General features: G+C 47.3%; 1 protein-coding gene across 1 annotated transcript; it reads left to right on the forward strand.

The window, feature by feature from the left end:
• On the forward strand, positions 1-24,079 carry LOC118089696 (uncharacterized). The gene is made up of 10 exons (XM_060278181.1): positions 1-91; positions 1,418-1,709; positions 3,321-3,466; positions 9,167-9,218; positions 10,705-10,799; positions 11,616-11,907; positions 12,530-12,682; positions 18,525-18,613; positions 22,239-22,530; positions 23,920-24,079. Exons 1-10 carry the CDS (start codon positions 1-3, stop codon positions 24,077-24,079), a joined length of 1,662 nt encoding a protein of 553 aa, XP_060134164.1.
• The last annotated feature ends 949 nt before the right edge of the window (positions 24,080-25,028 follow it).

A 25,028-nucleotide genomic window follows, 5' to 3' on the forward strand; every position in this document is an offset into this window, starting at 1 on the left:
ATGCTTCCCACCTGGATTTGGCTGCTGGCCCTGGCGCTCCAGGGAGAGTGTGCAGAGGCCCAGAGCTGCAAGCCTGACCTGCGAGGTGCTGGTACGACCTGGGGAAAGGGAAGGGTCAGGGAAGGCTGGTTTGTGGGCAAAGCCAAATGGTGCCCCCACCCCCTTAGGGCACTCTTGCTTCTCCCCGAACCAGTGGCCTCTAAGCTGCTTTGTGACAATGAAATTGTGGGCATCATCTTACCCAGTGGGTGGTGATTTGGCATCATTTTCCCACGATCCATTGCAAAGCCTGAAGGGTGAATCAAAGTCTTGACGCGACAAGCCATGATGGGAGAGTAATTCCACCCTCTGCTAATTCCACATCATGCCTTTCAGATGTCTTCTAAAAGTCGGATAGTTGTTTATTTCCTTAACATCTGATGGGAGGGCGTTCCATGGGGTGGAACCCACCACCGAGAAGGCCCTCTGCCTGGTTCCCTGTAACCTCACTTCTCGCAGGGAGGGAACCGCCAGAAAGCCCTCAGCACTGGACCTCAGTGTCCGGGCTGAACGATGGGGGTGGAGACGCTCCTTCAGGTATACAGGACCGAGGCCGTTTAGGGCTTTCAAGGTCAGCACCAACACTTTGAATGCTACTCAGAAATGTAGGTCTTTCAGGACCGGTGTTATATGGTCTCTGTGGCCACTCCCAGTCACCAGTCTAGCTGCCGCATTCTGGATTAGTTGTAGTTTCTGGGTCACCTTCAAAGGTAGCCCCACGTAAAGCGCATTGCAGTAGTCCAAGCGGGAGATAACCAGAGCATGCACCACTCTGCTGAGACAGTCTGCGGGCAGGTAGGGCCTCATCCTGCGTACCAGATGGAGCTGATAGAAGAGGTGAGGTCCTTGCAGACTGGAGGCGGGCAAATGTTGTCCCCATCTTTGAAAAGGGGGGAAAGAAAAACCCAGGTAACTACCAACCAGTGGGAAAGATTGGGAAAGATGGAGGGCACAAGGAGAAGGGGACGACAGAGGACGAGATGGTTGGACAGTGTTCTTGAAGCTACCAACATGAGTCTGACCAAACTGCGGGAGGCAGTGGAAGACAGGAGTGCCTGGCGTGCTATGGTCCATGGGGTCACGAAGAGTCGGACACGACTAAACGACTAAACAACAACCAACCAGTGAGCTTGACATCGATACCAGGAAAAGTCCTAGAACAAATAATTCCACAGTCCGTCTGTGAGCACTTAGAAAAGGATACTGTGATTACTAAGACCCAGCATGGGTTTTGCAAAAACAACTCTACAACTCTACGGATCTATGAATCTCATTTCTTTCTTTTTTTTGCTACAGTTACAAACTCATGGAATGCTGTTCCTCTAGTCATGTTCTTCTTTCTCTCCCCCATCTTCTTTCCACCATGCTGTTTCTCCAGCTCGCAACCTGGCCAGAGGCCGCCCAGCCTGTCAGTCCTCCATCTACTCACATCCAATTATTCCATCAGCAAGCAAAGCCATAGACGGGAATTGTGACGGGAACTTCTTCCATGGCTCCTGCACCCACACCAACGCTGAAAAAGAACCATGGTGGCACGTGGACCTGGGCGAGCAGTTTGCCATCTCCACTGTGGTGGTGAAGAACCGCGAGGACTGCTGCAGTGAGAGACTCCTGGGAGCCGAGATCCGTGTGGGAGACTCCGTGGCTGACCATGGGAAGTCCAACCCCCTGTAAGGACCAGTTGCCTCTCCCCTCCCCACCTGCTCTGCAGCAACTGCATCCCTTAAGATCACTTGTAGTCCCACCCCCAATTCATAATTGGTGAGAAGGGAGAGTAGGAGAAAAGTGGATCCTGCACATCTTTGAAGACCTCCTTCATATTAAGTTTGCGTCAGCCTTCAGGGAATCTGATCCCTCCCACGGTGTCAGCCAAGAAGCAGATAAACAAGTAGAGTTCTTACCAAGTGGTTTATTCAATATTCACAGAGAGAGACGAAGGAATGCCACCTCTCTTAGATAATGGCGTTGCTCCGAGAAAATTCCCACCCCCTCCGTCCCTCCTATTCTATGTCATCCCTGCGCCGGCTGATCAGTGCTTTCTGCGTCTGAGATTTCTGTTCTACTACTCTCAATACACGCCTGGTCCTGGGAGGGTGGGGGGCCAGGAATGCTTTCTAAAGACACTGACTCTGTCAACTGTCTCTCCCTTGATGTTTCTTCTTCCTGCTGTTCTTCTCCCAATATTTCCCAGCTTCTCCCCTCTGCAGCCTCTGAACTATGACCTTCTGCAAACCACCGCTCTAAATCTATACCATTCCTCCTCAGTCCAACCCCTAACAGTTTGTTGCCAACTCATGTTTCTTCTCTCCTATATTAAAACTTTCCCACATTCTGGTCACCTCTTCTCTGGTCTCCTGCTTATTCTCCCAACTCCACTGGTGAGCTGCCCACTTTCCAGCACCAAGATGGCTAATAAGCTTGGAAAGGCAGCCGGCAGAAGCTCACTTCTCAGCTTCGAACTGTAAGTCTGTTCCCGTAAGAAACCGTGACCCCCACCATCTTGGGTGGCGTCAAAAGAGGATTAGACAAATTCCTGGAGGATAAGTCTATCCGTGGCTTCTAGCCATGATGGGTATTGTTCTCCCTCCACTTTCAGAGGCGTATACTTGTTTCTGGGACTCCCAGGCATAGCTGCCAAGTCTCCCGTTTTCCCCGGGAAAACCCCTTTTTTACTTACCTTTTCCCGGTGGTCCCCCGTATCACTTCGTCTCCCGTTTTTCTCCATTATTTTCTCCTGCCGGCGGCCATTTTTTTCCTTTCCGATTTGCCCTTCTATGGGCACCAAAAATGGCCGCTGCCAGCTTCAAAAGTCGCATCTACGCATGTCCGGAAGTGCATAGACGCGACTTACGGTGTCGGCGGCGGCCATTTTTGGTGCCCATAGATGGGCGGAGCGACACCGGAAGTTGCGTCGGCACACTTCCTGACATGCGTACAAGCGGCTTTTGAAGCCAGCGGTGGCCATTTTGGGTGCCCATAGAAGGGCAAAGCAACACCGGAAGTTACATCGATGCAACTTCCGGTGTCAAATGGCTGCCGGTCCCGGATTCTGCAGTCCGGAACTTGGAAGGTAAGCTCCCAGGGAGAGGGGAGAGCCCTGCTGCTCTGAAGTCCCACTTGTGGACTTCCATTGGGGCACCTGGTTGGCCACTGTGGATGCAGGATCCTGGCCTAGGTGGCTTCAGGGGTCTTCCAATGCAGCTAGGGATGGTTTTGTGAGTCCAGTGCCATACAGAGGCGTCGGGACAAAGACATGGCTGACCTCCCTTTTCTCTTTGCAGCTGTGGGAACATCACCGACCCCAGACGTGGCTCCTTCACTAGCCTCAACTGCCATTGGCTCAAGGGCCGCTATGTCAGCGTGAATCTCCCGGGAGAAGCATCCACCCTGACGCTGTGTGAGGTGGAGGTCTATGGGACGAAGCTGGGTGATCAGTGTTAGGGATCACTAGAGGGGTGAAGGGACAGAGCTAGTTGAACCCATGTTGACTGTCCAATAAATATCCACGGAACAGCCTTCTTTTGTCTCTCCAATTTGTTCATCAGGCCGTCAAAACCAAGAGGGCGCATGGTTTTGCCCGTGCTAGAGAACAGAGCCCGAAAGCGGGCTGACCGTGTGTGGGAACTGCAAGTCCCGTTTGCTAAGAATCTATCACAATGGGAACTGAAACTGCCTTGGTCCTGTATACCTGAAGGAGCGTCTCCACCCCCACCGTTCAGCCCGGACACTGAGATCCAGCGCTGAGGGCCTTCTGGCAGTTCCCTCGCTGCGAGAAGCCAAGTTACAGGGAACCAGGCAGAGGGCCTTCTCGGTAGTGGCACCCGCCCTGTGAAACACCCTCCCACCAGATGTCAAAAAGAAAAACAACTACCAGACTTTTAGAGGACATCTGAAGGCAGCCCTGTTTAGGGAAGCTTTTAATCTTTAAGAAATTAGTGTATTTTAATATTTCTGTTGGAAGCTGCCCAGAGTGGCTGCCCAGAATTATTATTATTATTGTTAGTCATGCAACTAGAGATCTTGGTGAATTCTGCTCTAAGAGGAAGCAGATACAGAAATTCCCTCCGTTCTCAGTGTTCCTCAGTGTTCAGAGCCACAACTCCTTGAAGCGATTCCTGATTATAGTGCGGGGAAGGGAGGGGTTAACACCAGAAATTAGATATAATGCCTGGGTTGTTGTTGTTTTTTGACAGTTCCTAAAGCTGTTATCATGAAGCTCAGGAGAGGTTTACAACCCGTCAGGAAGATGGGCCATTATTTAGGAAGCGCCAAGGTCAAGGTGTTTGTAAGACAACCCGCAAGAATAACTACCGACTGGTTACCTTGACATTGATACCAGGAAAGGTCCTAGAACAGATCATCAAACAGTCGGTCTGTGAGCACTTAGAGAAGAGTCCTGGACCTCCTCTTGAGCAGCCCTGCTGGTTTTATCTCCCTCGTGATGGTCAGCTCTTGCCTGGCTCAGAAAAACCTAAGCAGATCCGAAAGATGTTGAGACCAAGAGATTGAGGACATCAAGTTTTCTCCTTCCTGTCCTCAGTTTCTTTCTTGTTCCCGTGTGCCAACACCTGTGGGTCCAGTTACACAACCCACAACTCTGGTTATGGGTTGTGTGTTCTCCAGCCTAACTGCAAGTGCATGCCACAGGTGGAAATAAAAAAAGAATTCACTGGCTAGTGCCAAATGATTTGAATGTAAGAAATTTATCATGCAAAGAAACACGGAAAAGGGTATTTGTTTTGGCCAGGCACCAACCATGTCCGTATGCTCCATAGCAAATAGTCTGCTGGGGCCTTGTGGAAAGAGGAGGAAGGTGCTTTTGTGTTGGAATCACCAGTGGGAAGGCCCTGGAAGCTTGACCCCTGAGGCCGTTTCGCTGGAACCATCTGTCAGGTGTGTCGGCGAAGCCCCACAGTAGACAAATAGTGACATGAAGTGCTTAGGGATTTTTTAAAAAAATTAAGTGGATCCTGCTTCCCACCATCTAGACCCATTAACTGATTGTTTTCTGGACCTCATTCTTCCCTAATCCGATCTCATTTTTTGACAGAATTACAAGCCTGGTAGATGAAGGGAATGCTGTGGATGTAGCCTATCTTGATTTCAGCAAGGCCTTTGACAAGGTGCCCCATGATATTCTTGTAAAAAAGCTGGTAAAATGCTGGCTAGACATTCAGTGGATTTGTAACTGGCTTACTGACCGAACCCAAAAGGGTGCTCATCAATAGCTCCTCCTCATCCTGGAGAGTAGTGACTAGTGGGGTGCCACAGGGTTCTGTCTTGGGCCCAGTCTTATTCAACATCTTTATCAATGACTTGGATGATGGGCTTGAGGGCATCCTGAGCAAGTTTGCAGACGAAACCAAATTGGGAGCGGTGGCTAATACCCCAGAGGACAGGATCACACTTCAAAATGACCTTAACAGATTAGACAACTGGGCCAAAGCAAACAAGATGAATTTTAACAAGGAGAAATGTAAGGTACTACACTTGGGCAAAAAAATGAAAGGCACAAATACAGGATGGGAGACACCTGGCTTGAGAGCAGTACATGTCAAAAAGATCTAGGAGTCCACAAGGGCCATCCAGTCCAACCCCCTGTCGAGCAGGAAACACCATCAAAGCATTCTTGACATATGCCTGTCAAGCCTCTGCTTAAAGACCTCCAAAGAAGGAGACTCCACCACACTCCTTGGTAGCAAATTCCACTGCCGAACAGCTCTTACTGTCAGGAAGTTCTTCCTAATGTTTAGGTGGAATCTTCTTTCTTGAAGTTTGAATCCATTGCTCCGTGTCCGCTTCTCTGGAGCAGCAGAAAACAACCTTTCTCCCTCCTCTATATGACATCCTTTTATATATTTGAACATGGCTATCATATCACCCCTTAACCTTCTCTTCTCCAGGCTAAACATACCCAGCTCCCTAAGCCGTTCCTCATAAGGCATCGTTTCCAGGCCTTTGACCATTTTCGTTGCCCTCTTCTGGACACGTTCCAGCTTGTCAGTATCCTTCTTGAACTGTGGTGCCCAGAACTGGACACAGTACTCCAGGTGAGGTCCGACCAGAGCAGAATACAGTGGTACTATTACTTCCCTAGATCTAGATGCTATACTCCTATTGATGCAGCCCAGAATTGCATTGGCTTTTTTAGCTGCTGCATCACACTGCTGACTCATGTCAAGTTTGTGGTCTACCAAGACTCCTAGATCCTTTTCACATGTACTGCTCTCAAGCCAGGTGTCACCCATCCTGTATTTGTGCCTTTCATTTTTTTTGCCCAAGTGTATTACTTTCTTTACATTTCTACTTGTTAAAATTCATCTTGTTTGCTTTGGCCCAGTTGTCTAATCTGTTAAGGTCAGATATTAGACCTTTTCTGTTAAGGTCTAATCTATTTTGATATGAAACAAGAGAGACAAGAGTGTAAGGATTGTGCTTCAGACAGAAGGGTCACAAATATGCGGGCAGCAAATAATCCCTTATACATTGTACATACTTAAGAATTCCTTAATTATGGGAGTAGAAGAGGGTCCCCCCAGTAAATGATGCCGGGTGAAGAAATAGTTATTGCAGAGAGGAATCAGGATTCCACGGGTGCAGAAAGGAAAGGTCAGTTACAAGTGCCGGAATATAATCGAAAATCTTGCTTCGGCGGAACATCCCAACCATGAGTTTGTCTTTCGTCACAGTTCATCAGTGACCACCATGGAGCGGCATAGTCCGTAGGATTGGTGAAAGCCGCTATGATCAAATGGGCCCAGGATTTTGGGTATACTGTAGAAATGAAAGAGTGGGAAAATTGATGGAAAGTGAAATGGAAATTCACAGCGCGTTACACTTTGAGGGAAAACTTTCCAAAAATGCAATACCGTTGGTACCTGACGCCATGGAAGCTTTCAAAAACGTACAAAAATGTATCTAGTACTTGTTGGAGATGTGGTGTAGAAACTGGAACTATGTTCCACATGTGGTGGCTATGTAAAAAAATCTTCTGGGACGACATGTATGTAGAACTTTTTTTTTATTATCATAGAATCATAGAGTTGGAAGAGACCACAAGGGCCATTTTTTTAAAAAGTCTCTATTGTCCTTATCTCTGAGTTTTCTGGTTAACTTTGCAATTTCAGCATATTCCATCAGTTTTTCTTGCCATTTTTCTTTTTCTTTAGTTGGTATCTTGTCTTCTTTCCATTTAGGGGGGGGGGCTAGTAATATCCTAGCCGCTATTGTGGCATACGGTACATAAATAGTCTCTTATGCTCTTTTGGCAAGTCTTGACCTGCAATACCTAGGAAAAAGGCTTCTGTTCTTTTAACAAATGTTATCTTTGAATAATACCTTCTTACACCAGATATCAAGGGACTCCTTTACTTTTTAGATATCAGATTTGTTTGTGCTGTATGATTTTGCAGAATCATAGAGTTTAAAGGGACCCTGAGTACCTCTTTTTTCGCATTGATAAACCAAGCTTTCTTCATTTCCTGGTGTGTGCAATGGGGCATAATGTTAAGGATGAACATGTATTTGTAACAGATGCACATTTGGACTCCAGCAAAAGATCTGAGTCCTCTCACCGGACTCAGATGCAAACGAGGCAGCTCAACTTTTTAATCTCCCCAATAAATGCAAGCTTCTTCCTTGCACCTGTGTGTGTGCTGGGAGTTGGGGAGCAAGTAATACAACCTTCAATCAAAGGGTTTCTCTTGGGAGAGAGTCAGGAACAAACACAAGCCCGATTTTATCTTTTTTTAACTTTATTTCATTCCTTTTTCATTTTTCATTTTTTTCTTCTCCTTTTCCCCTCTCCCTATTTCTTTTTATAAATTCTTACACATTCCTCTCACATTTCCCCCTCCCCCCTTTTCTCCCCCTTTCCCCCCACGGTTTTCTTACCTTAGATGTCTTCCCCTCTTCCTTCCCTTCTTTCTTGCTTTTCTTTCCTTGGTTTTCTTCTTCTGGTCTTCTAATGTATTGATTGGAGATTATGTTTTTTTTTATATTGGACTATGCTTAATTATGTTATGTCATGTAATGTTTGCGTTATATTATTTTGTAATGTTTCATTTTTTTTGTAATTTTAATATGAAAATAAAGTGACTTTTAAACCCCAGTAAAAAAAAAAATAGAAGGAGGGCGTGCAATTCTGGTTTCAACATCTTCCTGATTGGGGGAGTTGAAGAGCATAAAACCAGGGCTGCCTGAGAGCTCCAGGACTCATATGGAAGCAGAGAGGAAACGTTTGGGGGAAAGAAGCTCTGGTTGCTGGTCCCAACAAAGAGAAGCAAGGTAAGTTTTGTGAACTGATTAGAGGTTTTCTACAATCAAGTGGTTTAAATTTTATGAAATAAAAAATGATACCTGAAGAGCAGACTATCCCCCGTCTTCAGCTTGGAGCGTCTTTACAGGATGAATTTAACTTTCAAGACTTTGTTATACAGTTCCAGAAAATTATGGGTAGTATTACTCCGAGTAGACACATTGAAATAAATGAGAATGACCAAGATTTTTTAATGCTTTATTGAAATTTAAAAAGAACAAACCAAAGGCTTATCCAGAAGAAAGAGAAGAAAATGGTTTCTTGAGTTTCTAACGGCTTCCCGCCGCTCCATCATGCACCTACCACTTAGTCTATCTAGCGCACTATTTCTTTTCGTTTTCTTTTGTTAATTTTCATCAATACTATATTCTCTTATACCACAGAAGTCAGAATGACCAAGATAGGTGTATTCAATTGTTCCACTCTGAGATAAGCATAGTTGGCTACCACCCTATATTTTTGGAGGTCTCTTAAAAAGTCTGTTAGGGACCCCCCCCCCAGTGAGCCCCATTGCCAGAGGAACTGCCTCCTGCATCTTTAAGCATCTTTGCAGCTTGTCCTTCTTGCCAAGGGACAACAATCGAAAGTGTTCATTGCCTTGTGATCAGGAAGCCAGGCGGCGGTAGCAAAACAGGCAGCGTTTGCTCTTGATCACGAATGGTGCCCTGCCAACCTCATGGTTCAGGCAAGAGACCCCGAAGCACACAAAATCCAGATCTTTCATACATTGACCTGTGGTTCTGCACTTTCACCGGTTCTGTGTTCCCCCATCTTATCTATTCAGCAGCAGCGGTTTCTAACCAACTCCTCTGTCTCCTGCCTCGCCCTTTCAACAGTTTGAAAACTGCATCCTCTTAAGCAGGTACACAAACCTTCTTGTTGTTATAAGAAAAAACTGCCCTTTCCCCCCTTATGGGGTACCCAAGAGCTCATATAGAGTCCTTAAGTGGGTTCCCTATCGGTAGGAGAAAATAACAGAGGCCAACCAGAGAATATTGAGAAGCAAAGCAGCTAGGAAGCCTGATCTTTATTAAACTGTTGCAACAGGGTCCCCCGCTTGCCCCACGTAGGGAGGGAGGGAGGAGAGGAAGCCAGAACATTGGTGTGCAAGTGCTTATATGGACTTTTGAAATTGCCCACCCTGTAGCTCAAGACCACCCCCCAAAACATATGTACATCACAGAAAGAGGTGGTCCCCAGCAGAAATCTGAGTCTGTTGCTTCTCTCCTGTCTGCCAGGATACCTGATAAGGCCTTATTATTACCTGATTCCCTTTTCTGGGTAGCCTGGCCATTCCTTGGAGATGGTAAATACTTAGTTCCTGAATCTCTTATGCATATTGAGAGTTTGCTCAGATTAACAGATACTTGCCAGACTGTATTTGATGTAAGCTCCTACAGTCCAAAGACCATTGGAAAGCTTTTCCCATTTCCTTCCTCCTTGCAGAGAAATATTACACGTCAATTTGGGAGAGTCAAAATGGCTTCAGGATTGCTCTCCTGTACTATTTCAGACACGTGGTTGATGTACAGTGGTGCCTCGCTTAACGAATGCCCTGCTTAACGAAATTTCCGCTTAACGAAAGGTTTTTTCTAGTGGAGGTTGCCTCGCTAGACGAATTAGTTTTATGAAAAATTCGTCTAGCGAATCGCGGTTTCCCATAGGAATGCATTGAAATTCAATTAATGCATTCCTATGGGCAAAAAAAAAATTCAAAAAAAAATTCAATGCATTCCTATGGGATTCGCTAGACGGATTTTTCATTATAAGAAAAGACCCATGGAACGAATTAAATTCGTCTAGCGAGGCACCACTGTACTTATGTATGTGTTTGCCTTGTACATTTATGAACATTTATTTTACCTATATATAAGACCTTAGAATTCCTAGAACACTGTTAATGCAAGTTTCGCCATTCATAATTTCCCAGCACTTTCTCCAAACTCTCTCTCCTTCTCGCTCTCCCCCTCCCCCTGTTTCCATGCTGACAAGGAACACTCTCCCTCTCCCTGGCCGCTTCAGGAAGGGTGTGGAGCTCTCTAGCCCAGGCATCCCCAAACTTCGGCCCTCCAGATGTTTTGGCCTACAACTCCCATGATCCCTAGCTAACAGGACCAGTGGTCGGGGAAGATGGGAATTGTAGTCCAAAACATCTGGAGGGCCAAAGTTTGGGGATGCCTGCTCTAGCCAGCAGGTCTCATGATCCACCCAAAGGCCTCCTCTCAGCACTCCTGGCTGACTCTGAGCCCACCTTCCCCATTATTATTTTTTACTTTCATGGGGCTAAGACCCCCATGTCTCCAGCACAGACCCCTCCCTCACTGCTGTCTCATCTCCCCTCCTTCCAGGATGCTCCTCACCTGGGTTTCGATGCTGACCTGCCTGGCGCTCCTGGCATGGAGTGGGGACGCCCAGAGCTGCAGGCCTGAGCTGCAAGGCATTGGTAAGAGCAGGGGTAGGCAACCTAAGGCCCGGGGGCCAGATGCAGCCCAATCGCCTTCTCAATCCGGCCCAATCCCTCCTCAATCTGGGGCGGCCATGAATGATGCCATCTTTCAACATCAATGCCAAGGTTGGAGAGGGCCGGTCTCTGAGCACGTCCAGTGTGCTTTCATACTCAGTCCCAAGATAGGCCTTGTAGGACTATAGTCTACATCAGTGTTTCCCAACCTTGTACCTCCAGCTGTTTTCGGACTACAATTCCCATGACCACTGGTCTTGCTAGCTAGGGATGATGGGAGTTGTAGTCCCAAAACATCTGGAGGCACAAGGTTGGGAAACACTGGTCTACATTATCCTTCAAGACTGCTTGGGAAGAGGGAGGAGGAGCTGGCCAACCTTTCGATTTCCCATTTGCCCAATGCGACCTTCAGTCTGGTAGCTCATTCCTTCAGGTGAAATGAGGGTGAAGGTGCTATGAGATATACAAGGAGGGCAGGAGATCAACGCACCCTTGAAATCTCCAACATCGTGTTCAGATGTAATTCTCACTGGGAGGAAATGAGGGCAACCTCTTTGTTGCCACTGCAATTTTGTACTACCAGGATGTTTCGGGAGCGAGCAAAGCTGCGGATGGGAATTGTGGCAGGCCTTGGATTCCTTCTTTTGTTGCAACTTCTTTGATCACTGAAAGGGGGTCTCCTGAAGGGCTTTGCAAAGCCTCCCCCAGTCTCTGCTGCTTCCTGTTCTTGTCCAGAGAGGAGCTGTATCACCCTCTAACCATTTCTTCTCCCTCCATCTCCTTCCCATCCTGCTCCAGTTCAGAACTTGGCCAAAGGCCGCCCAGCCTTCCAGTCCTCCATCTACTCAAATGTGATTTTTACTGGAGGAAAGAACGCAGTGGACGGGAATTGTAATGGGTTCTTCAGCAATGGCTCCTGCACACACACTAATCAAGACCAGGACCCCTGGTGGTACGTGGACCTGGGCAAACAGTATGCCATCTCAGCCGTGGTGGTGAAAAACCGTCAGGACTGCTGCAGCGCGAGACTCCTGGGAGCCCAGATCCGTGTAGGAGACTCCGTGGCTGACCAGGGCAAGTCCAACCCGCTGTAAGTTTCATTTCCCCCAACCTCCACCCTGCCCCCTTTGCAAGGGTGGGACAGTGACAGTGACGAAAGATGGGGAAAGTGGGTGGTGGTAATTGTGTAGTAATTAATCTGGACTACAATGAAAGGTAGTGAGTCATATGAAGGAGCGTCTCCACCCCCATCATTCAGCCCAGACACTGAGGTCCAGAGCCGAGGGCCTTCTGGTGGTTCCCTCCCTGTGAGAAGTGAAGTTACAGGGAACCAGGCAGAGGGCCTTCTCGGTGGTGGTGCCCGCCCTGTGGAATGCCCTCCCATCAGATGTCAAGGAAATAAACAGCTGTCTGACTTTTAGAAGACATCTGAAGACAGACCTGTATAGGGAAGTTTTTAATGTTTGATGTTTTATAGTATTTTAAATATTTTGTTGGAAGCCGCCCCAAAGGGCAGGGTATAAATAAATTCTCATTATCATTATCATTTTTATAAACACCAGGGTGGCCAGCTTTTGGGGGAGACTGGGCATCTCACCCTTTGACTGGGATCATGAGGAATAGCATATATTTAGGAATGTATTCCTCCACAGTTTAGATGGAGATTCCACATTAAACCCACCCTACAGCTGATGTGCTCTCTCTCTCTCCAGCTGTGGGACGATCACAGACACCAGCCTTGGATCCATCAGCACCTTGTACTGCAATTGGATCAAGGGCCGCTACGTGAGCGTCAACATCCCGGGACGTGCCGAATATTTGACCTTGTGCGAGGTGGAGGTCTATGGCACCAAGGTGGATGACCAGTGCTAGGGACCAGCACTTGTGGGTGGTGGGTTTTTGTGGGTGGAGGTGATTTCATAGATCGTGTATCTCCAATAAATGCCCATTGAGCAGGCTTCCTTCCTCTTTCCCTTTTGCTTCTTGAGCCCTGGAAATCAAGAGAGTCTGTGGTTTTAACTGTGCCAGAAAGCAGGCATTGCAACACCAATCATTCTCACTCATTCTCATTTATTTGTATGTATCAGGCACCTCCTTATAGAGATTGTCTATTATATTATATATCTACATATTTTATATCTACATATTATATATCTACATATATCCCTTCAACCCCCAAGTATGCAGATTAAACAAGAGGGGAAACAGGCAGAACTACAATAGGGAAGAAAGAACAGAATATCGGTCTTGTAACAAATTACTCATCCCAAGGATGCCCCCATAACCTTGCACCGGCTCAAAACACTTGTTATAAGACCCTTCAGTTACCCAAACGTGAAGGATTTGTATCCTAACCTCACTACAGTGGTACCTCGGTTTATGAACACAATTGGTTCCGGAAGTCTGTTCATAAACTGAAGCGTTCATAAACTGAAGCGAACTTTGCCATTGAAAGTTACAGGTAGGTAGCCGTGTTGGTCTGAGTCGAAGCAAAATAAAAAAATTCCTTCAGTAGCACCTTAAAGACCAACTAAGTTTATATTTTGGTATGAGCTTTCGTGTGCATGCACACTTCTTCAGATACACTTCTTCAGACACACTTCTTCAGATACTTCAGATACAGAAGTGTGCATGCACACGAAAGCTCATACCAAAATATAAACTTAGTTGGTCTTTAAGGTGCTACTGAAGGAATTTTTTTATTTTGCCATTGAAAGTAATGGAAAGTGAATTAATCCGTTCCAGACGGTCCGCGGAGTAAGCGTTCATAAACTGAAGCAAACTTTCCCATTGAAAGTAATGGAAAGTGGATTAATCCGTTCCAGACGGGTCCGCGGAGTACTTAAACTGAAGCGTTCATAAACTGAAGCATGGGTGTAATTGGTTCCGGAAGTCTGTTCATAAACTGAAGCGTTCATAAACTGAAGCAAACTTTCCCATTGAAAGTAATGGAAAATGAATTAATCCGTTCCAGATGGGTCCGCGGCGTTCATAAACCGAAAATTCATAAACCGAGGTGTTCATAAACCGAGGTTCCACTGTACATGAATGTCTGACTCAGATAACCAAACAGTGGCACCTGCAAACATATGAATTTCTGGGAGAATGGCTCTCATTATTTGCTTACTCAGAAAGCCCTTCCCCTCTCCAGAGAGAAGAGTTGGACCCCAACTGTACTTAAACCTCACATTTTCAATAGTCAGCCAGCTCACAAGTGCCAACAGGACCCCCACTTTGCTCCTCATGGATCAGCTCTATGCCTCGCTAGATATGGACCTAAAGAATGGGCGAGAGATTTCTGTGCTCGGCTGGTATAGGAGTTTAACATGTGCAGGAGGCATAGATCTCTGAACCCTGACTTTGTGTTCCATTAGGCTTCAAAATCAGATATACCCACATGCTCCCCTTTTCTATTTTATTTTAGCATCGGAAGGTCAGTGGGTCGAATTCCTGTGACGGGGTGAGCTCCCGTTGCTTGGTCCCAGCTCCTGCCAACCTAGCAGTTCGAAAGCACATCAAAGTGCAAGTAGATAAATAGGAACCGCTACAGCGGGAAGGTAAACAGTGTTTCCGTGCGCTGCTCTGCTTCACCAGAAGCAGCTTAGTCATGCTGGCCACATGACCTGGAAGCTGTACGCCGGCTCCCTCGGCCAATAACGCGAGATGAGCGCGCAACCCCAGAGTTGGTCACGACTGGACCTAACGGTCAGGAGTCCCTTTACCTTTACCTTTAGCCAGTGTTAAAATAATTCTAGGGTGTCCTAAGTACACAAGGTAACTGCACATAAACCACACGTCTGAAACAGAGAACAATGCAGCAGCCCCTAATTAACCTCGGAGACCCTCTCAAGTCACGTAGCAGGAAAACTTGAATGGACCTCCACTCTGCAAGTATCGGTTAAGAGCAGAGCTGTCAAAGGAGCATATTCAGTGTATGAAGAGGGATCACGACAATGGGTTTGGGAGCCAAGGTGGCCACCATTTTTAAGAATCATAGAATCATAGAGTTGGAAGAGACCACAAGGGCCATCCAGTCCAACCCCCTGCCAAGCAGGAAACACCATCAAAGCATTCTTGACATGGGGCTGTCAAGCCTCTGCTTAAAGACCTCCAAAGAAGGAGACTCCACCACACTCCTTGGTAGCAAACTCCACTGCCGAACAGCTCTTACTGTCCGGAAGTTCTCAAAGAATGTCTCAAACAGGCTAGAAAGGTGGCTTCCAGTTCCACTCTGCCTTAAGGGAGGCAGCTCCCATGACAGTAGGAAATCATTGGCGAAGGAAAAACAAGGATGACTGAGGTTAATTATCCTTGCAAATTCCCCCCAGGGACAGGGGGGGACTGGCTTCACTCGCTGTTCATCTTGGTACCTGGCTCTCGTTCTGGCATGGAATGTGGGGGGCAGGGAGGCGGTGAGTGCAAAAACACTTTTCCTGTCGAAAACCCTCCAATGCCACCATTCAGAAACTGAGGTTTTCCTGTTAATTGGAGCTTAATTGGACTAAAGTACAGGCGCATGCTGGAAGAGATGAGATCACAAACTGCGGGACAAAATGAACTGCGAGGACTTTAAGGTTTGAACTTGAGATAAAACGGTGGGGGGGGGAACGGGAGCCTATGGTTTCTTTATTTAAAGTTTCCTTCTCTAAATTTATGATTTGGCAACCCTCTTCTGAATGTTAGTTCAAATTATATTTGTCCAAGCGAGGATGGAAGAAATTGGATTATAAATATGGAATATAACATCAAACGGAACCATGTGTGTAAAAAAAAAAAAAGGAAAAGTGAGGGAAGCTCTATTTTGCAAAAGGTTTATGATGGAAACTTAGAGCTGACTCTTCCCCATCCTTTATTATTTACGGAGTGAACTGAATAATGCTACGAGGACTTGGAATTTAATTTAATTGAAGTATAATTGCTCATTTATCTTCAGTTGGAAGGAAGGAGAAAAGGAGTCTGTGAGCTGCCAAGGAACTGATAAGGTTCATATATGAGTTATCTGCAGTTTGACAGACCACTCTTCTTCCCAGGAAGAAGGAAAGGAGAGGGAAAATGGTGAAAACTATATTGGGACAGAGTGAGTTTTGCAGCTGATGTTAAAGTTGTAAAACAACGAAGCATGGGATAGAATCATAGAATAGAATCATAGAATCATAGAGTTGGAAGAGACCACAAGGGCCATCCAGTCCAACCCCCTGCCAAGCAGAAAACACCATCAAAGCATTCTTGACATATGCCTGTCAAGCCTCTGCTTAAAGACCTCCAAAGAAGGAGACTCCACCACACTCCTTGGCAGCAAATCCCACTGCCGAACAGCTCTTACTGTCAGGAAGTTCTTCCTAATGTTTAGGTGGAAAGTTTAGGTGAAAAGGAACAGGTGGGTTGTGGCGATGTGTGTTTGCAAGGTTGTGCACATACTGAACACAACCAAAACAGTTACAGGTAGGTACCGTAGCCGTGTTGGTCTGCTGTAGTTGAAACAAAATAAAAAAATTCCTTCCAGTAGCACCTTACAGACCAACTAAGTTTGTCATTGGTATGAGCTTTCGTGTGCATGCACACTTCTTCAGATATCTGTCTGGAGACAGATGAGGTGATCAGGCACTCCTGGTCAGTAATTGTACAGTTCAAAGTTGGAGTTAACTCTTGATTAGCAAAAGCAAGACTTGGTTGAATGCCAGGCCCAACGAGCAGAGAGGCAGCTCGTTCCCAGTGATCTTACTCAATCAGTTGCAGAGACTGAAAGTCCCCACCCCCTCACAGCCATAGCAGTCCCCTCCTCTCCAGGGCTTTCCCCAAGCAAGGAGAGACTTCTCCTGTGTGAAGCCAACTTCTCCTCCACCCTTTCCATCCCTCTTCTGGTTCTGCTTGTCGCAGCAGGAGGGGGAGACACCCAGGACTCTTCAGCAGCCTGACTCAGCTCTGCTTCTCGGCTTCCCTCCTCTCCTGCTTCAGCTTCTGCCTCTGAGTCTGGACTTCTCTCTGCCACAGACTCTTCCTGCTCACCAAACCCTGTTACCTCTTCAGCTTCCAACACCTCCTCTTCTCAGTTCTCCCTCTGACCACTCATCATTGTCCCATCACCATTCCCTGGACCCTGAGCCTTCTTCCTTTGGTGGTTCCCCAGCTGGTTCCTCCGACCATTCCTGTGCGTCCAACCAGTCCTCGACCAACACATATTACGACTGGACACACATACAAATTCCAGAAAAATATCTTGGTACTCTCAAAGCTGTTGTTGAATACCTACGAGGGCTGAGCATGCTTTTAGGCTCAGATGCAACAAGATAAACTTCTCACCTGCCCGTAAATATGCAGCTTCTTCCTTGCTCCTGACTGTTGGCTATTGTGGATTAAGTAATACAACCCTTAACAAAATGTTATTTCCTCTTGGGAGAGAGTCAGCAACCACATAAGCCCAGTTGGAAGAAAACCTGATCTTGATGGGCTCAATCCTGGTATCAACATCTCTCTGATTGGCTGGGTAATTCTGAGCCAGGCAGGAGCTGCCCCTTCGGAAGAGGATATAACCAGAACTGCCAAATAGAAAATCCAGAACTCAGGTGGAAGCAAGGAGGTCTCTGAGCCAGTTTGCGGGGAAGAACTTGTGGCTGCTGACCCACCAGGAAGGACAACAGAGGCTTCTGCTGACCCCAAGAAAGAGAGCCAAAGTGAGTTGGGGGGACCCACTGGATGTGATGTCTGAAGTCCAGAGCTTGAATGGGCATGTCTATATTGGATGTTCAATCTGGTTTGAAACCATTATAACTTTCAAGGCTTTGAGTCGAGAAAAAAGTATTTCTTGGAGGCAGGCTAGAAGTCTGTTAGGTATTTCTAACAGAGGGAGAGGGACAGTTCTTATGGGAGTTAAGCAAGAAGGAAGTCGAATCAAGCAATGCTTCTTCTTTAGCAATCCCTCGTTGATGATGAAGCTTGTCTTCCATGAACCTGGTCTTCACAGTGTGTCCGTAAGTGATTGTGGAGGCCAATTCTGGATCCATGTGTCCTTCCACAGTGGGGAGATCAGTTTCTGGGTGTGAGTTGATCGCGATGAGGGTTTGCCAAGCGTGCAGGGCCGGCTCTACATAGACCCCCGGTGGCGCAGTGCACCACGGCGGGTGGCTGGCAAGGAGGGCGCCGCGCGGAAACCAATTGCGCCCTGCGAGGGCGGGGCGGGCGGCGGAGCGATCTCCGCCCCTCAGCACCAGGGCGCGCGATCTGCTCAAGACGGCCCTGCAAGCGTGCCTTCCTCTTTGCATGTTTCTCCCTTTTGTCCTGAGTTTGTGCTGCTTCAAAGTGTAGTGTAGACATGCCAGGCTGTCTGCTGGTGATCCCAATTCACCTGCCTGCCTTGTCTTTCACCTTATTCTCTCTTAGGGCTATCAGCTAACCTTCTCTCTTGGTCCAGCACCCTTGACCTGCCCCCTTAAACAGAGGATTCGCCTCCTTCACCCATGCTACCAAGGAGGACCGAGCAGGAACACCACTTTCCTCAAAATGCTCCTGGCCATTTGAGGAAGGGAGTCCATCTCTCAGGCCAAAAGGGCCCTCGATTCATCTCATCCAAAGGCTCCTCTTTGAATTCCTAGCCAGCCCTGAGCCCACCTTCCCCACCTTCTTCCTCTTCCTGGTGCAAAAGGGAGGCAGAGACTCCTAGGGCTTCCGCAGGGGCTCCTCCTCACAGCTGTCTCCATTCTCCGCTTGCAGGATGCTCATCACCTGGACTTGGCCCCTGGCCCTGGCGCTCCTGGCAGCATGTGGGGACGCCCAGAGCTGCAGATCTGAATGGCAAAGTGGTAAGAGCTGCTAAGGGAGGTCTTACCTGTGGGTCAGACCCCAACCCAAGTGATACTTCTCCCCACCACCACCAAAGCATTCCACCTAAACATTAGGAAGAACTCCCTGACAGTAAGAGCTGTTCGGCAGTGGAATTTGCTGCCAAGGAGTGTGGTGGAGTCTCCTTCTTTGGAGGTCTTTAAGCAGAGGCTTGACAGGCATATGTCAAGAATGCTTGGATGGTGTTTCCTGCTTGGCAGGGGGTTGGACTGGATGGCCCTTGTGGTCTCTTCCAGCTCTATGATTCTATGATTCTATTCCTCATCTCATCCAGAGGGGAAATCACATTGATTCATAGAAAAGTAGTGAACCAAAGGCTTACAGGGATTTCGTGCCGGGGACTGGCAGGATGGTGCTGAGTGTGCGCCAGGGGAAGAGGGGCTGCTGCCTAACACAGAAGAAGGGGTGGGGTCAGTGATTTGGGAGGAACTGTTCCCGCCAGGAGGCAAGAGTCGGAGGCAGAGGAAATGTCCCCTGTTGCTGCAACCGCTCCCTAAAGCGCGGACCTGGAAATACCTACCAAGATGCTAGACTAGCATGCCTAGGTCTCCAGAGCTCTAGCAGCGACCGTGTTCTCTTTGATAATAAAGAGTTAACCATCTGGCATGTGCGTTCCTTTGATTGGGAAGGGCCTTTGGCATTGCCCCCATCCAGCAGATTCCTCCCTTTATGCGTTTGGACTGAGACTCTTCCATCCCCAGGAAGAGGAGAGGATGAAGCGCTGGCTGAGGTGGCTGCTCTTTCCAAGAGACCTCCTGATGGTGCCACCTCCAGCTCTCAGAACCACCAACCCATTGCACAACTGGGCATGCCCCAAAAATAGGTCTGGGGAGGGGTAAGGGAAGGCCACGACTATTGCCATTCTTTGACATCAATGCCAAGGTTGGAGAGGGCCGGTCTCTGAGCACGTCCAGTGTGCTTTCATACTCGGTCCCAAGATAGGCCTTGTAGGACTATATTCTACATTGTCCTTCAAGACTGCTTGAGAAGAGGGAGGAGGAGCTGGCCCACCTTTCGATTTCTCATTTGCCCAATGCGACCTTCAGTCTGGTATAGCTCATTCCTTCAGGTGAAATGAGGGTGAAGGTGCTATGAGATATACAAGGAGGGCAGGAGATCAACGCACTCTTGAAATCTCCAACATCGTGTTCAGATGTCATTCTTGTGGGATGGAACACTGGGGCAGACAAGTCACAACAGTTCCTAAAGTGTCCACTAACAGGAACTCGCCTGGAGGGACACCTGACTAAGTTCAGCTTCCTGTTCCTCCAGATATGTAGATGAGATGGATTAGCTGGCAGACAAAAGCTCCCAGCCAGCAGCCATTCTCTCTCTTAGCCTTCTCTCCTTCGATGGGAACACATCTCCAGAGAATCTCCAGTTAGGATGGTTCTCCCTCTTGGCCTGCAGCCAAGAGAGAGACCAGATGGGGCCTCACTTTACTAAGTAGACTCCAGATGTACATATCTGTAACTTTTCTACGTAAGCCTGCCTTTTCCGAGATTATGCTGTTAACTCAGGATGAAACTGTAAGTAAACTCTATCTTATTTTATAAACACTGTGTTGTGTATTTCTTTTAAGAGGGACAAAGGGGACTTTGTCAGGAAGTATAATATTGTACAGGTTTTAGCAAACCTGAACGCACACGCTTTGCTGCGCACAAAAGGGGAATGTCACTCTGCTGATATTGGAAGCTTGCTAACACAAGCTTGGATAGGATCTATCTAATAATATATCTTAATCCACATCCCTAACATTCCCACAATTCTCTTTTTTTTAAATATATTTTTATTAATTTTCCAATTAAAACCAATTATACCACATTCATTATTTCAAATTATACACATATATATCAATCAAACCGAATGTTACGCCAAATCATCTAGAAAATTTTTTTGGGTTCCCATGCTTCAAGAAATTGGGGATTCCTCGCAACAGTCCACTGCCGTCTTTTTTCTAAAGTTCAAATCGTCTCTCCAAGTTCATAATAATCCAGATCTTTCCCTTACAGTCACATAGATGTTTTCCACTTTCAACCGATTGTTTCCCAGCTGCTGAGATAAATATCAAACAAGGTTTCACAAATGTTCTTTCTCCTGTGTGAGTTAATCAGTCCAGCCTCCCCATAAATCTTCTTGGTCTGGAGCTCCCTGTTGCGTCGTCACGAAGCAGCGCCATCTTAAAAAGCTCAAATCACATCGTTTTCTCTCATAACCATGCAGATTAACGATCTCCGTAAAATTTACAGCCTTTCCAGGCAGAAGACCCAAACATCAAACCATAGACTCTTGGTAAATTAATGGATCTCCTTGCCCTATAGCTGAACTTAGCTTCAGGTCGCCGCTCCAATTCAAAGTGCGTCACAGCTCATAAATCCTCCGAACGCGTCCAGGCACTCCTTCCGTCCAACTAGAGGGGGGCTTTTCTCGTCGGCAACTCCACATCTTTAAAAAATATGCTCAGTAACAACAGTTTATAAAGTTCAACTCACACAGTCTTTTGCTTCTCTTTCACTCCAAACAAGCCAGGACATCGCGTCTGGGAAGGTACGAAGTAACACATATGAAGAAAAATAAAAAAAACTCACTTCCTTATTGCTCCGTCCCCATCAATCCTTCTTCCAGATGAAATACAGCCTCCTCTCCCTCAGCAGCATAAATTTCTCAGCAGTAAACAGCGCTTCTTCCCCTCCTTCTGAAGTATGTCCATAGATTTAAGCCTAATTATCTTCTTTAACCATGGAAATCCCCGCCATGCAGATTAGCGTCCGGGAGTCCTGGCCCTCGTAAGTGCTTTTCAGCCCAAGCTCCCCCCACTCCATAAACAGTCGGAGTGGGTCTGGGGGCATCGCGGGCCAGCGGCCCCTCTCCGTAACCCCCGGAGAGGGTAGGGGGTTGCCATTTACTCCCCTAGCAACCGCCAAATTCCTTACGAAGGTCAGAGGGATGGAAAACAGGTCCGCCATTCCTGCCGGCGGAAACCGGAACCAACATTCCCACAATTCTCACTGGGAGGAAATGAGGGCAACCTCTTTGTTGCCACTGCAATTTTGTCCTGCCCTTACACCGCACAATGACAGCCCCCATTTTATCCTCACGAGAGCCCTGCAAGGTGTGTCAGGCTGAAGGAGAAAGGACCAGCCTCAGCCTCTAGCTCTCAGCACCACCAGCTTATTGCAGGACTGGGCTTCCCCCAAAATGCAGGGAGGTGAGGAGACGGCATGAACACTGGCATCCTTTAATAGCCATTCCAAGGTTGGAGAAGGCCCGTCTCTGAGCATGCTCAGTATACTTTTCTACCAAAGTGGTTTAAAAGCCTAAACACTGCAGAGCCTCACCTCTAGGTTGGATGGCCATGAAAAAATAAAATCTGGAAATGCAAGTATTTTAATATCTGTGTGGCGATATTCCTCCCTCTTCTGTTGCAGCTTCTTTGATCACTGAAAGGGGGTCTCCCGATGGGCTTTGCAAAGCACCCCCGGGTCTCTGCTGCTTCCTGTTCTTGTCTGGAGAAGAGCATCTGTGGAGGCTGTATCATCCTCTAACCATTTCTTCTCCCTCCATCTCCTTCCCATCCTGCTCCAGCTCGCAACTTGGCCAAAGGCCGCCCAGCCTTCCAGTCCTCCATCTACCGACATGAGATTTTTACAGGAGGAATCAAAGCCGTGGACGGGAATTGTGACGGGTTCTTCGACTCGGGTTCCTGCACCCACACACAGAAGGAAAAGAACCCCTGGTGGTACGTGGACCTGGGCGAAGAATATGCCATCTCCACTGTGTTGGTGAAAAACCGCCAAGACTGCTGCAGCGCCAGACTCCAGGGAGCTGAGATCCGTGTGGGCAACGCTATGGCTCACCGTAGCAAGTCCAACACCCTGTAAGTTCCATTTCCCACACCCTCAATCCCTGTAACAAAGACATCGCAGGATCCATCCAATAGCATTTGATGTACTGTATGTCAGGAGCTGGTGTCAGGAGTAGGTCAGCAATTTTTTTAAAAGCCACCATGGCCATTGAAGTTCTCTCTCTCTCTCTCTCTCTCTCTCTCGTTTTTAGTTGATTTTACAAATATAATTTTACAGCAAAATCAAATACAAATCCATATAAAGAGATTTCTCTGAATCTCGTGACATTCCCCCCCCCATGGGTCTAATGCCAACGCTTGCAACTGCACATCAATCCATTATCCACATTTTTTGTCCATCTAATATATCCATCATCTTTGTTACCTTACAAGTGAGACGGAAATCCTGCTCTTGTTCCCATTTGCTTACAATGCTCTCTTCAATAAATTATAAATTTCCCCCATCTTTTTTTAAAAAAGGTCTTTGTTCCTGAGTGTTCCACTTTTATTCAAAGAAACCAAGAAAGCACAGGCCTGGTGATCTCAGGAACTCTTCCCAGTAGGTCTTCCCCCAAGGAGGCAATTGCAAGGACTGAAGGTCCCTGACTTCCCACAGTCCCCTCCACTCCAGGGATTTCCCCAAGCAATCGGAGACTGTGTCTATGCACAACCAATCTCCCCTCTGCTCTTTTCATTTCTCTGTATGTTCTTGGAGATCAAGGGGGTGGGGGAGATACCTGGATTCTACCACAGCTGGCCTCATCTCTGTCTCCCAGGCCCCTCCTCTCCTGTCTCTGAGTCTGGACTGCCCTCTGCCACTGCCTCGTCCTGCTCACAAAATCCTGTTGCCTCTTCAGTTTCCAACACCTCCTCCTCCTCCTCCTCCTCCTCCTCCTCCTCCTCCTCCCAGTCTGCTCCCTCTTGTCCTCTCCCCAAGTATCATTGTCCCACCACCAGTCCCCTGACCCTTCTTCCCCTGGGGGTTCCCTCGGGGGTTCCCTCCCACCACTTCTCTGCATCCAGCCAGTCCATGGCAGATAAGTGGATGGATGACCTCTTAAGAGTTCCAATTTGTAGTCAAAATTGGGGAGTAGGAGAAATTGAGGGTTCTGCCTCCTTTTTAAACCATACTCTTCTGGGCGGAACAGTGACTCTGATCCACATTTGGGGCTGGGCACAGAGATGGAACAAGCAGGTGGTAGTTACCGTATTTTGGAATATTCAGTCTAGACTACAATGACAGGGAGCAGCAACATTCGCGAATGATATGAGATCCGCCCAGGAGGCCAGCGTTAGAGGGAGAGCGCATTCTTGTGGTATCATTAGGAACGCTGTAAGTTTGGGAGTGAAATTCTCCACAGTCGAGGATGGAGATTCCACATGGACCCCACCCTAGGGGTGACCTTCTTTCTCTCCCTGCAGCTGTGGGACCATCACAAACACCAGGCTTGGATCCACCAGTGTCTTCAACTGTGATTGGCTCAAGGGCCGCTATGTGAGTGTCCAGATCCCTGACCTTGAAGAGTACTTGACCTTGTGCGAGGTGGAGGTCTATGGCAGCAAGGCAGAAGACCAGTGCTAGAGGTCCACACCTGTGTGTGCTTCGAGGGGAGGGCAAAAGTGATGGAACTGGTGTTGTCTCTCCAATAAAGTTTCATTGAGCGGCCTTCCTTTGTCTCTCCAGTTGACTTCTCGGGCCCTGAAAACCCAGAGAGTCTAGGATTTTGCCTTTGCCAGAGAGCCGCAACTGCAGCATTAATCAGTTTCATTCATCCTTGTTCATTGTATGGCTCTTGATTGTGATGGCGATGGTGTTGTGTAGTGGGTCTTCAGTGATTTCAGCTCAGTGCAAATAAGAAGCAGGAGGCGAGGATCCGGTACAACATCTCTTTACTTCAAAGAACAAGTAAGAGCCAGAACACAGGGAATGGGGAAAACTGGGGCTTATATAGTAACAGAGAACTAGCAGGGAAAAAGATACATTTTGGCGGGAACCAATGGCAAGGATTCCCTCCAGCGTAAACCAACGGATCCAAATCCTGCACTCTGAACCAGCAAATGATAAACGTTCCCGCTGGATCTTATGCATTCAAATAAACTCTGCAATACAATACAATACAATACAATACAATACAATACAATACAATAAACTCAATACATACTTGGCTGTGCTATTACTTTAATATACAACAGATGGGATCTCCAGATTCAGAAACAGTCTATCAGATTCTTTTCTTTTTTGTGAAATATTTTTATTGGTTTTTGCAGGAACAAATTTAAAATAATGAAGAGAAAAAACTTTTACAATATCCATATGGTAAAATGCTATACTATACTAGATGCTATACTCCTATTGATGCAGCCAATGCAATTCTGGGCTGCATCAATAGGAGTATAGCATCTAGATCTAGGGAAGTAATAGTACCACTGTATTCTGCTCTCGTCAGACCTCACCTGGAGTACTGTGTCCAGTTCTGGGCACCACAGTTCAAGAAGGATAGTGACAAGCTGGAACGTGTCCAGAAGAGGGC

Source organism: Zootoca vivipara, chromosome 8 (assembly GCF_963506605.1).
Source record: "Zootoca vivipara chromosome 8, rZooViv1.1, whole genome shotgun sequence".
NCBI classification, from domain to species: domain Eukaryota; kingdom Metazoa; phylum Chordata; class Lepidosauria; order Squamata; family Lacertidae; genus Zootoca; species Zootoca vivipara.